Below are 12,153 nucleotides of genomic sequence, written 5' to 3'. Positions count from 1 at the left end.
AATGATGAGGGAGTAAACAGCTTCCACTTAAGTGACATGCTTTTGCACTTTGATTGCATGCGTGTGTGTTTGTGTGCAGTTCTGGTGTGGATGAATTAACAGCCTGTTTATGTGTATTCTGGTTCTTTGTTTAATTTTTGTGGTATTAGATAAAAAGGTCAGGGGTCACTGACATTAGTTTGGATATAATATGTCGCCACGATAAACACAAAACAATAACTGCCATTTTACTACTCATCTGCCATGTCAACAGCAGCTATTTTAACAAAGGAAAACAATGGAAAGTGCCTGTGGCGTCCCGCAGGCATACAGTAAGCCCTGATAAGCATTTAGGGGGAAGATTTTGTTCAGAAGGAGGTAGAATGAGCAGTGAAAAACACAAAGGTGTAGCAGAGGATGTTGCAGCGCTTTGGAGAATTGGAGATGCACTACAAGGTGAAATCTCTCCTGCAGCAGAGCACACCACAAAACAACAGATTGGTCTGAGGCCCTGGATGTAATTTTGGGTCAATGAGTGGCTTTTCTGAAGACAATGGAAATACTAAGAAAAACTTAGTGCCGTGTGAGTTTGTGGAAAGTCTCAGGTCAAGGGTTGTTAACTTCCAGAAATGGAAATCTATCATTTGACTTAATGTGTCTAAGATTTCAACCCAGTCGCCAGAAATAAACGGTTGACATTGTATGTTTCTGCAAACCACACGATGCGTTGGATGTCGACGTTTCTGATACGAAAATACCTTTCATATCAGCCTCGTGTCCCACACAGAGACGCACAATGCCACCTGGTTAATGTTGGTTAAGGTTAGAAAACAGATCGTGGTTTGTTTTGAAATAACTTTCAGTGACGGTCGCACAATATATTAAATATTGCGTCTCTTCTCAAACTTGCTACTACCACACGGCCCTACTCTCTCCATCAGCATCCTTGTTGGAAACATGAACTTTAAAAACCCCACCGACCGCCTCGTTCTTCCACCCATCCGTTCCCCTGCACAGCACCATGCTTCACCCATGGCGGGAGTCAGAGATGTCCTTGTTTTCTCCTCCCTCCATCCCTCCATCCCTCGCTGTGTTTGCTCTGAACAGATGCCAGCGCTGGGTAAAGTCCTCTCCAGAGGGGCTGCCAGCAGCATATTGGTTTATAATTAATGAAATTAGGGCCGCTGTCTGCCGAGGAGGCTTCGGTCCCAGCGTAGGATAGACTGCTGCCTGCCAGGAAGACAGACGACTGGAGAGATCGAAGAGGACAGACAGAGAGAGACGGATTTAGTTGGATCGTTGTCGATCCACTGCAACGCCACACGTTCAGGGTCTTCATCTTCTTTATTAGCGTGTCTTCTTTTAAAAAGTAGGATCTGATTTCAACATACACAAAGTGAATTGGTACCAGTGGATTCTGTTCAGAGAGAGCAAGAGGGTCCAAAATGGAGGACACTTGCTGTCACCGCCCAGACAAACGCACACAAATACAGTGAAGATAAGCGAGATGAGCACTTGTAACCAGCAAGCCACTTCAATGCTTAGAAATAACGGCGGGGCACGGGTGACGAACTCCCTCCCAAACTTCACCACAAAAATCTGTTTAATGATGAAAAAACACCTCTTTTAATGTAATCCTTTAGCTCTTAATACTACATGAAATAAGTAAGTAGTTGTGGAACGCATTGGTCCCCCATGGACTGCTAAATAAAATAAAATTGCCATTCTATGCAAATTTAAATGCATATTAAATATTGATACTTGAATTAATAATTTGGGACGTTTTGAATTAAATATTTGACATTGTTTTGTGCAGATTACTTGACATTTATCAGCCGAAGACCTGGGGCCAGACCCTGCTGTAGAAACAACGGCCCCAGCCTCCAATGAACAGAGAAGACGTGAGAATAAGAAGTCTAATCAAAGAGTGCTGCCCTTTTCTTTTCACAGCAGACATTTTGACTTGTCACAGGAGGCAAAAAAAAAAAGCACGGGTGTCGCTAATGACATTAACGCCGGTTTTGTTCTATTCAAGTGTCCCAGTAAGACATGACAGTGTGACAGTGAGCCAGCATGCACAATACCACAACCCTGAAACTGAAGCAGCTTAATGGAACTCTTTCATTGTATTATTTACACCTGTGCTTCTCCTGCTGCGACATGTCAAAATGTCTTCTGTGAAAAGGCCCCATTGTGTTTGGTCTTCAGAAATGAAGTTACACAGGCATGTGTGTGTGTGTTTGTGTGTGTTTGTGACAGAAGACTGCACGAGCAAGGCCAGTTTTGATGCGTGGATGATGCATGCGTTAATGACAGTGATCACACACACATATTCATGCCCACTAACCTTATTTTAGTCACTTGTGAGTTCTCCTCCCGGAGCAAATCCAGTTAGAGCTGCTCAATCCAGCAGCAGCCGTTAATGCTCTCCTGCTGCGCCCCGATGCAGCCGAACCTTCAATCCACCTGAACAGGGACAGACACTGCGGCCACACCACATGGCATCACGCACTCATTTGACCTTTTTCAAAGTACAGTCTCCATGAAACTTGCTGTGCTTATTCTTCGTGGGGGGAATCTGAATCTTTTTTCTTGACCTCTGGACATTCGCTGCACCAAGACGTTCTGATCATACATTATTATTTTACACATATATGCTTTTCCTCCTCAAAATGTCTTCTAGCTAAAAAAAAGGCCTGTGGTGCAGCATTTCAGATGCAGGGACAACTCTCCACAGATCTTTGTTCTCAGTTTTGAGGTTTTGCCAGCTCTTCAGATTCCACCTCTGCGTCTCAAACTTGCAAACCAATCTGTGCAGCCACGATAAACATGAATATTTCAAAAGTGAGTAGTTGTAACAAAGCAGACAAAGGGATTCGAGGCTCGCTGACTTGCTCGAAGTGACTTGCAGATGATTCAGTACATATGCAGACTTCCTCTGTCCTCCGTTGCATATCTGCTGCACCAACTCTCCCTCTTTGCTGTAGTTAACTGACTCTCAGGCATCATGTTGATAATGCAGCATGTTTGTCTCAAAGCTTCACTGTTATGACATTTGTGTTCGATCACATCATAAACAGGCAGTGTGTGGCTGGCTGGCAAAAGCCGAACCACTAATTGTTGTAATTGTTAGCAGGCTGCAAGTTTGTGCTGCCCGTCTGAAGGCTTGTGTGTGTGCATGCATCTGTGTGTGTTTGTGTGTGTGCATGCATCTGTGTGCATTGATTTGTGTGCATATGCGATTACTACTCTGAAGACCTCCTCTCTCTGTTTACATCCCAGTTAAGCTTCAAACACTCGTCGTTAGATATCGGATAGACAGAGGAGAGGAAGGGAGGAAGGAAGGAGGAAATAGTGAAAGAAGGAGGGAGGGAAGGAGAGTAAGAAAAAGCAACAACAAAAAGGCATATTAGGAGAGAGAAAAGTCTGTCTCCACAGCACTCATATCGCAAAATACACACACACACGCGCAACTACTTAAAGAAGGTTTGACATTTTGGTAAATGTGCTTTTTTGAGTTCCTGGTTCTTGGTTTGTTTGTCAGCAGGATTATAGAGAAACTACTGAGCCAATTTTCATGAAACTTGGTGGAAGGGTGTAGCATGACACAAGGAGGAATCACAGGTCAACACACCTGTTTGTCACTTTTGGAAACTCTCCGCGTGCACTTGTACTTCTGGTAGTTATGATTTAATACCTTCACTTTGTTATCCCTGATTAAATGGGAAGAAGAAGCATTTTACATAACTTGACAACAGTGCTCAGAGAGTGGAAACAGCCGCGGTCGACCGGTCAGCAAACAGCTTACAAGGTTACAAAACAATAGCGACTCCAAGTAAACTTGAAAATAAATCCAAACATACTTTTGCTCTGTCTTGTGTGAGGGAGCCGGGGAGCCAGTCGACAAAAGCAGTGAGGAGCGCCGCCGTGCAGCGGGCCCAATGGCGGGGCACCGTGGAGGAACAGCCGGTGTTAATCCAACCCGGTAACGGTTCAGCAGGCTGCAGTGGGAACCAGCGTGAGGAGGGAAGGAGCGTGAAATCCCCGACACCTGGTGGCTCTTTCTGCACAAGAGTCTGCAGCTGGTGCCGAGAGCCCACAGCCACCCGGGCCAGCTGTGCTTCCTCGACGGCTCCGCTGGGCCTCCACTGAGGTTACACAGACCTGCTTAAAGAGTTAAAGAGTTCACCTGTGGTCACTTATCCACCTTCTATGTCATGGATACGATGCATTTGGCTCGATTGCACACTGTAGAAGTGATCTCAGACTCTGTTTCAAAAGCTATTTGTAATTTCTCACTCTTCTTTATCAACTAATAATATTAAAGGTGTTGCGTCCCAAAGCCTAAACTTTGTTTAAACAGTTAAAAACAGCTTTAGCTGTTAGTGGCAAAGGACACATAGGTTTAAGATTGCATCAGTTTACAAGTTATTCTATTTCTTATACAGCACGCTGCATAAGATTTCAAAACAATGAAATTAAAGAAAGTTGGGTGGCGGTGCTACCGATATTTCCCATTGTTTTTAAATGTGAAAGTTGTTGGACTTTTTCTATAAGATGATTCTGTTGGATTTCAGCACTGGTGGATATGCTGTGAAATCCAGGGCTGGTGAAGCGAACTCACTGTGCAATGACACAATTATTTACCGAGCGTGAATTAAGCCACGGCTGCCTTATGTAATCACAGAACTAATAGCTCATTGACTCTCATGATAAGCTCGTCAGTAGGCCGGAGCCGCGTGTTCAAAGCTCAGGGAGGCATTAAGAGGTACGACGCTGCTGTTCATACAGTCACTTTAGTTTGTATATATATTAACAACAAATATAACTTTTTACTGCTTTAATAAACGGAACACTAAATCATCAGATTCCAGACTTTTTCAGAAGCCTTATTAGTCTTTGATTGTTTTTCAATTTTCTCTTGGAGGGTTTTGCTTTGAAATGTCTTTTTTTGGGGGGCGTAAAAATGTTACTGGCTCAATGTAACGTGATTTAGAGGCGCACATCAAAACCTGCTGGTCGGCCACTAATGCACCAGAGCCGCCATAATGAAATGTTTGTTTTTTAAGGAGATGTGATGTGGTCGTTTTCTGACTCGTTTCATCTTTGGGTGTTTTAAGGGTGTTTTCACCATATGTGTGTGTGTGTGTGTGTGTGTGTGGACCAAAAGTTGTGTGTTGAGTGTTTTTTCATTAATATTTTTAATTACAACTAAATGTCTAGTATTTCATCGGTTTTGCAGTTTTTTCAAACCAGTTACCTTCTACTCAGTCAGTACTTTTATTTCAGAGTCAATGTTTCGGGGATGATGTTAGTTGCATTGCTGGACACAGTTTTAAAAAAGGACCAACTTGTTCAGCCTAAACCACTTCATAGTATGTAGAAGTAAAAACAAAGGAGAACATCTTGCATTGCATTGTAGAGCCAGTATGGTGGGTCAGCGTTGAACCAGGAAGTCCTGCTTATAATGCTTAAAGCAGACAAGGTGATAACTTTAACTTTAGATACTTTAGATTTAAAACCCTCCTTTGTTGTCACTTCTAAATCAGTGGTTTGGAAACATTAAAGTGTTAAAAACATGTTCGTGTGGTTGTCCTTTGCACTCGGTTGATGAAGTTGTGTAACAGAACAGTCACATCCCAAAATATTAGCAATGAAGCCGAGGACTAGAAAGTTGGGAAAAAGTACAAAAGTAAAACCAAGAATGTAAAAAAAATAAATGCTTAGGTTTGCCCCTTCTGTTATACACACACACAACATTCCCTAATGAGGTTGCAATGCCTCGCTGTACTTTTCTGTGCATACATGGCATTGCAATGCACACACACACACACACACACACAGAATTCTCCCAAACATCACACACAGTGCCACGAGATGGCTTCACTGATTACCGTGTGTTGTGTTCAATGGGGTGTAAAGCGCTGCCGCTGCGAGTATTAGCCTGTTTATCAGAGTGTGTATTAGCGTGCTGCAGCGCAGGGGCTGGGGGCACAGTGTGTGTGTGTGTGTGTGTGTGTGTGTGTGTGTGCTAACAGGGGATCACAGGTGTGTTTGCGAGCTCCACAGAGAGCCTCTTCCCCCCTCCCGACCCCTACGCCCCCCCCACCCTGAGCATCCTGGGTAATATCAGCGCACCGAGCACCTGCGTCCCTATCCCACAACACACACACACACACACACACACCTCTAATGGCCATGTATCAGCCTGCCATACGGTTCTAATAGCCAGCTGTGTTAGCAGAAATCCAGTGGACCGTACCAACACTCACTGATGCAGTTGTAATATTATGTGAGTTAACTACGATGAACACACTAAACAAGGACATTTTATGCTTTAGCTGTGATTTTCTTTCACTAAACTAGTTTTTAAAGACACACCGCTCATGTACATGTGTCTTCTGAACGTGAAACGTTGAATTCAGTTGCTTTTCCACGACTTTCCAGAACAGAGCCGACTGTTTCTCATCCTGGTTTCCACTCCAGCTGCTCTGAGAGTCGTCTAATGTAATGTGAAGCAGGAAACAAAAAAGTTGTTTACTCTCCGCGTTTGTTCACGGGAGCAAAATCCATGAAATTAGCTCTCAAACTGGAAAAGTGCTACTACCTGCAGCATCTGATGCACGTCAGGTCAACACCTGCAGCCAGTGTTTTCCAGCCCGCACTCACACAGTTCATGTTGAACTCTGCTCCTCTTCCGGCCCTATCGAGCTCTGCTAATCAGACGCCTGATAGATGGTTAGTGTGAAGGTGAGAGCCGTGGCTGAGAGGAGGTGATGGTCTAATCCCATTGAGGCTGCATGGGAGGCTTTAACAAGCAGGACCACTGGGAGCTGTTACTTCTAGTCCGGTCTGTAAATTAGTATTCACTTTAAGCCAAACACTTAATCGACATGTGTTAGCAGCTGCTGAACTGTTTCAAATTGTTATCAGGTGTCCTGGCAAGTGAAGTAGACAAGAAGCTGCACAGAGTTCGCCACGACTCGTAAATTAATCGCTTCGTAACGATCCCCAGAGCGAAGAGGATAAATATTATACGTGTAGCAATAAACTTTATCATGAATATATCAGCTACATTCACTAGAGCGCCAGCGGTGATAACAGGAGGTCGCACTCGTCCTCCGTCATGAGATGATGGGGCGACAGATTGTGGACTCCGGACGGGGGTCAGGAAGACCACATCCAGCTCCACCTTCATTCCGCAGACAGCTGAGAGCAAAGCCTGCATTGATCCCCGAGGACCGTCCACTCACAGCATCAACCATCACCTCCACACCACAGATCTGTGCGCTTCTTCGTCTTTGTCTCGGGAGTTACAAAATGTGTTGAATAGGAGATTCATTAAGACCAATCTGAGTCTAATTGCATTGTACACTTTGCATTCTGCACTTTACAGCTGCTGTTTTTACATTCATACGTCTGTGGTTAGGTCGAGGACTGTGCAGTGTGTGTTTGACAGCTGCTCTTTTTATAAAGTTGGTGGTGAGAGTCGAGGTATGCGAGGGCTGAGGATGGAGTGGAATGACGGTGTCTCTCGCACGCTTTCACATGATAACGTTGAGCCTCTCTTTCATCTCTTAAATCTGTATCTAGTATTTTTAAAAAGGCAGACTTTCCACACAGAGAATACTTTGGAAAGCGTTTTTTATCAGATCTTCACTTCCTGCCCACAACAGAATCAAAGGAACAACGGTTGAACACCGGCACAGGGACGACTGTCAAACTGAAATAATGTGTTTTCAAACCACACTAAACAGTGGCAGCGTCCCACATACCATGACGGATCAGTTTGGCAGGTGGATTGTCAACATTTACATCACAATGTACATAAAGGTCCTCGAGAAAACTTCCAGTCTGTAAAAAAAAAAAAATACTTTTAAACGGTGTAACACGGAGTCCATACTTCCTCATTTTTTCTCATATTTACAAAAACTTTTGAAGTCAAATCAAAGAAAATAAAAGCAAAACTATAATCACAACAGTAATACTCAGACTTTAGTAAATATAAGTAATAAATATCGGTGGGGGGGTAGTGATTTACTGTCAGTGAGTTTCACATGGAGCTCAGCTGATGTTTGGGTGGAGGTTCTAGTGTTGTTGACCTGCATGTCTCTATTCCCCACAGCTGAAAGCTCGTCTCATGAGGTACTACTGCCCAATGCCAGTTTGTATTTATACATTTGCAGTTATTTCTGATATCTCACCAGAAAATAACTGTGATGTTTGGGAGGATTTTACTGAAAAGCTTTGTCGGGGTGAGTCTGTAAGGTTGGCATCTAATATTTGGGGCAAACTGCAATTCCAGTGTTGTTCATTTTATGGCATCCGTGGGGCTTGGGAGTCAAACGCTCCTAAAAGTTGACTTTCTCCTAAAAAAAAAACACCCCAAAAGCAGTCACATTACACCCCATTTCTGGTCCGAAATTTGTCAAATTCAATCCCACGCTGACTCTAGTGCCAGCATGTGAACCCTGCCTCACAAGAGGAAAACTCTGCCAAACTCTGAGTATCAAACTAAACATTAAACTCTAAAAACATAATAAACCAATCGTACATAAATAAACATAAACCCCCTGAAGATTTGAGACGTCTCAAACCATTCCTGCAGCATAATCCACCGTAGATAATCCGTCTCAATACTTTACAGAGAAATACACAGCTTCCATGTTGTGATTGTGTGCACTTAGTAATACTTTACAGAGCAGTAAAAGAAGTGGATTGTGCTGCAGAGGTAGTTATACAACGACTGTAACTTTTAATCATCAAATCAGAAACACTGGTGGGAAGTGAACGCACTGCAGTGGTAGTACCTCCGTATCCCCTCTCAGTCAAACTTAAATACTTTCCCACAGTTCCTCTGATCATCAGCTGTGGTGAAGCTGATGACAGCGTGTGTGTTTATTCACGGCTTCACAGTTTGATGGTGTCCTTTGCCTCAGTTCTTGTGTCTCTGCTGTTATCTCTGCTGCTCTGCAGAGGGGGGGCTGTCCAGGCTGCTGTACGGGGACAGGGAGGACGTCGCCGGCCCCGAGGCTTTCCCATCATCCTCTTCCTCCTTCTCCTTCTCCATCTCCACATCTCTTTCTCCGCCCTCTGTTCTGAACGCCTCCACTGATCCTCTCCCGTCCTCGCTGGACTCCTCAGACGCAGAGAGACCCTCCTCCCCTCGGCTCTCCGCCGTGCAGACGCCCCCCTCGCTGGGACTCGAGCTCTCCCGGTCGTCCTCCCCGGGGACGGGCTCTCTGACCTGGTTGTGGTGCTTGACGTTGTAGCGCTGGTTCTGGAAGAACTTGACGATGGTGTGCTTGGGTAGGTCCAGCTGGGCCGACAGGGTGTGGATGGCCTCCTGGTCGGGGTAGAGCCCCACGTCGCCGATGAAGCTCTGCAGGGTCCCCAGAGCCTCGAGGGAAATACGCGTCCGGGACCGGGCCTTCTTCGGTCCTCCGCCTCCTCCGAGGCCGGGGCTCGGCCCGCGCTGGGGCCCGTCTTCTGAGCCGTGCAGGACCAGCAGCTGGATGGGCTGTGGGTCTTCACGAATCGGAGACGGAGTGGTCAGAGGTGGCAGGGGCGGTCTGTGGAGGGCCTGTCGAGAAAAGAATCTATTTTACATTTCTGTTTGTGGAAAGAAGTTTTGAACGTTTTGCCGTGTTATGTATCATTTTGCAATATTAAAATATGGTATTAATGTAGAGGACGAGGTCTTTTGTGACCATATAAAAGCGTAAAAGGATACTGTAACATTGAAGACACTTTAAGGGTTCAAGACAACGAGCGGATGTAGAGATGTTATAACAGCCTCATGACGTGTAATTACAACATAAAGCTTTAGTAATAAGTGAACCAGTGCAGACTCATTAAGGCAAATATTGAACAAGCGGAAGTGTCTCCGACCGGCATGCACACACAAACAGCTCCAGCGTATTAGCAGGGCGGGGCGACCAGCACACCCAAACACAGGAATCCAGCACCATAAATCTGTGGTCCATCGAAAATGAAAGGACCTAAATAAAGATAATGGCAATTCTTTTTTTCTCTCTGCTTCAATAATTACAGGGAATGTCCTGAATAATATTGAGGTTAGGGCCAGACTGGAGAGCATTTTGGGGTTTTGGGGAGAGGGTGGGATGGAGGAGTGTTCAGCAGGAAATGTGTGGGCCGCTCTTCTACCACTTCTATTTTCATGGGCTTATGGGACACAAATATGACGAAGAGGAGGGCTGCTGAGAGGAGCAGGTGGCGGGACGAGACGTCAAGAAATCAGACGCTGGCGTTCACATGTTCTCACGCGTAAAACACTTTTGCTTGCATCGTGGTTGAGCGTGTTTTCACACAGGATTTCTCTCTTTTAGTCTTCCCAGTAACCACAGATGACTTCCCCTGATTGATTTTAAAGTAAATAGAAACTACAATGAATGCTCTGTAGCTACATGTGACATACTATAAACTGCAGAGCGCCTAACCCGGGCGACTGGCTGCGTGTTTGTACCTGCTGTTCTGGCATGTGCAGGACGGTGTGGAGCCTGTCGCTGTGCTGCTGCCTCGACTCCTCTTCGTAGACCTGATCTCTATCGGCCTGCGTTAACGCCAGGAACCTCCTGATGGTGCACAGGTTCTCCCACAGGGTGCGGTTCTCTGGGCTCGGGCTCTCTTTCCACCTGAGCAGCTCACACAGCCAGCCCTGGAGGAGATTTAGGTGTTTAAATCAACGTATGAGGATTTCATGACTTCACTTTTTTTTTGTAAAAGTCCTTTCGTTTCTGACGAGTTCTTCTGGATAGATGACGATTAAAAAATGAGCTTTTTGTGGCAGATTTTGTTTGTGGATACAGTTTTTGTCTTTTTTGGAGTATTTTATATTCAGATTCTTAAATAAATAAACTACTCATTGTGTTAGAATAGAAGTTGTTCCCTGAGAGCAGAAATAAAGAAGGACAAAGTCGGAGGGGAGCAGCGAGTCTGCAAGTGTGTATGTGTGTGTGAAGATTAGATTATCTCTGCTAGGCTGACCCAGGATCTGCCACCAGCTGTTGTTTATGCGCAGCCTTCAGCCTGGAAATTAATGGTAATAATGCGATCATCCCTCCGTCGTCTTGTCTATCTCTTCCTCCGTCGTGCATCCTTCTGTTCCTCCTTCTCCACTGTGTCGCCCGCCTCATCCCTCCATCAATTTCAGTCCATTTACTGCTTTATCATTTCAGACTTTTTAGCATCTCGTGTGTCTCCACACACTTCCTCTCAAACCATTTCGGTCTGCGTTGGTAATAAATCAGCAAAGGCATTTAAACTTCCTCTCTTTGTCTTCCCCCCCTCCCTATAGTGCAGACTCTGCTTTGATCTCACCCTCCATCACCCGCATTGTTTATCTGAGGATGGAGACGCAATGGTAGGCCACAGCGGGTAATCAGATCCCCACACACACACACTCACACACCTGCACGCTGCACCCTCATCAACTCCTTCAAACATCATCAACTCAGCTCGAAGCTGTGTGCATGTGTACGCGGATGTCTTACGGGAGGTTCATGTGCGTGAGGTCATTCTTAAGAAGGTTATCAGCGGGACAGTTCCTCTCTGAATGCAGGAGTCTGTGGTAACAACCAAGGAATGCATCTTTAAGCACCAACAAATGTTTCAGTGGGACTGACCTGACTTTTATTGGCGGCCACCTTGGCGAACAGAGCCTGGGAGACCTTCGCCCTCTTCATCTCCTGTTGGATCTCCTCATAGACGCCCGACGAGATGTTGACCAACGGGTCCGACTTCAGCGGCAGCTCTGCGGCAGACATGCTGCACTTTGTCTGCACCGAGCAGGACACAGAGAGTGAGATGAGATGAGAAAGTAACAGCACATAAAATGTGACATATAAAGTCAAACAAAGTGTCCCTCACTGGCAGAGCTGGTCCTGTGAATGCGTGTCTGAGTGGGTTGCTGTTGGAGATGTGGGTGGTGGAGAGGTTGTGGGTGGAGTTGGCGCTCCTCTCTCTCTCCTCCTGGTAGATGCGGTCCCGCTCGCCCTCCGGCAGGGTGAGGAAGCTCTGCATGGCCTTCAGGTTGACCAGCAGCGACTGTGAGGCCGAGCGAGGATCCTCCTCCTTACGAAGGATCTCTGACAGCAGCCCCTGAAGCCACACACACACACACACACACACACACACACACACACACACACACAC

The 12,153-nt window shown here is 45.6% G+C and overlaps 1 protein-coding gene across 1 annotated transcript in view; it reads right to left on the bottom strand.

Moving 5' to 3' along the window:
• Positions 1-7,873: 7,873 nt before the first annotated feature.
• Positions 7,874-12,153, bottom strand: part of LOC116386104 (DNA-binding protein SATB2-like) — a 14,426-nt gene continuing 10,146 nt past the window's right edge. Inside the window, exons 9-12 of the mRNA XM_031852098.1 lie at positions 11,869-12,099; positions 11,625-11,777; positions 10,466-10,657; positions 7,874-9,562 (exon numbers count right to left, since the gene is read on the bottom strand). Coding sequence (XP_031707958.1) covers positions 8,936-9,562; positions 10,466-10,657; positions 11,625-11,777; positions 11,869-12,099 — 1,203 coding nt within the window. The 3' untranslated portion in view covers positions 7,874-8,935. The remainder of the gene's footprint in view (positions 9,563-10,465; positions 10,658-11,624; positions 11,778-11,868; positions 12,100-12,153) is intronic.

This window comes from Anarrhichthys ocellatus, unplaced genomic scaffold (genome assembly GCF_004355925.1).
Source record: "Anarrhichthys ocellatus isolate YVR2014 unplaced genomic scaffold, GSC_Weel_1.0 scaffold12, whole genome shotgun sequence".
NCBI lineage: Eukaryota > Metazoa > Chordata > Actinopteri > Perciformes > Anarhichadidae > Anarrhichthys > Anarrhichthys ocellatus.
The sequence above is the reverse complement of the archived record's forward strand: the minus strand, read 5'-3'. Positions and strand labels throughout refer to the sequence as shown.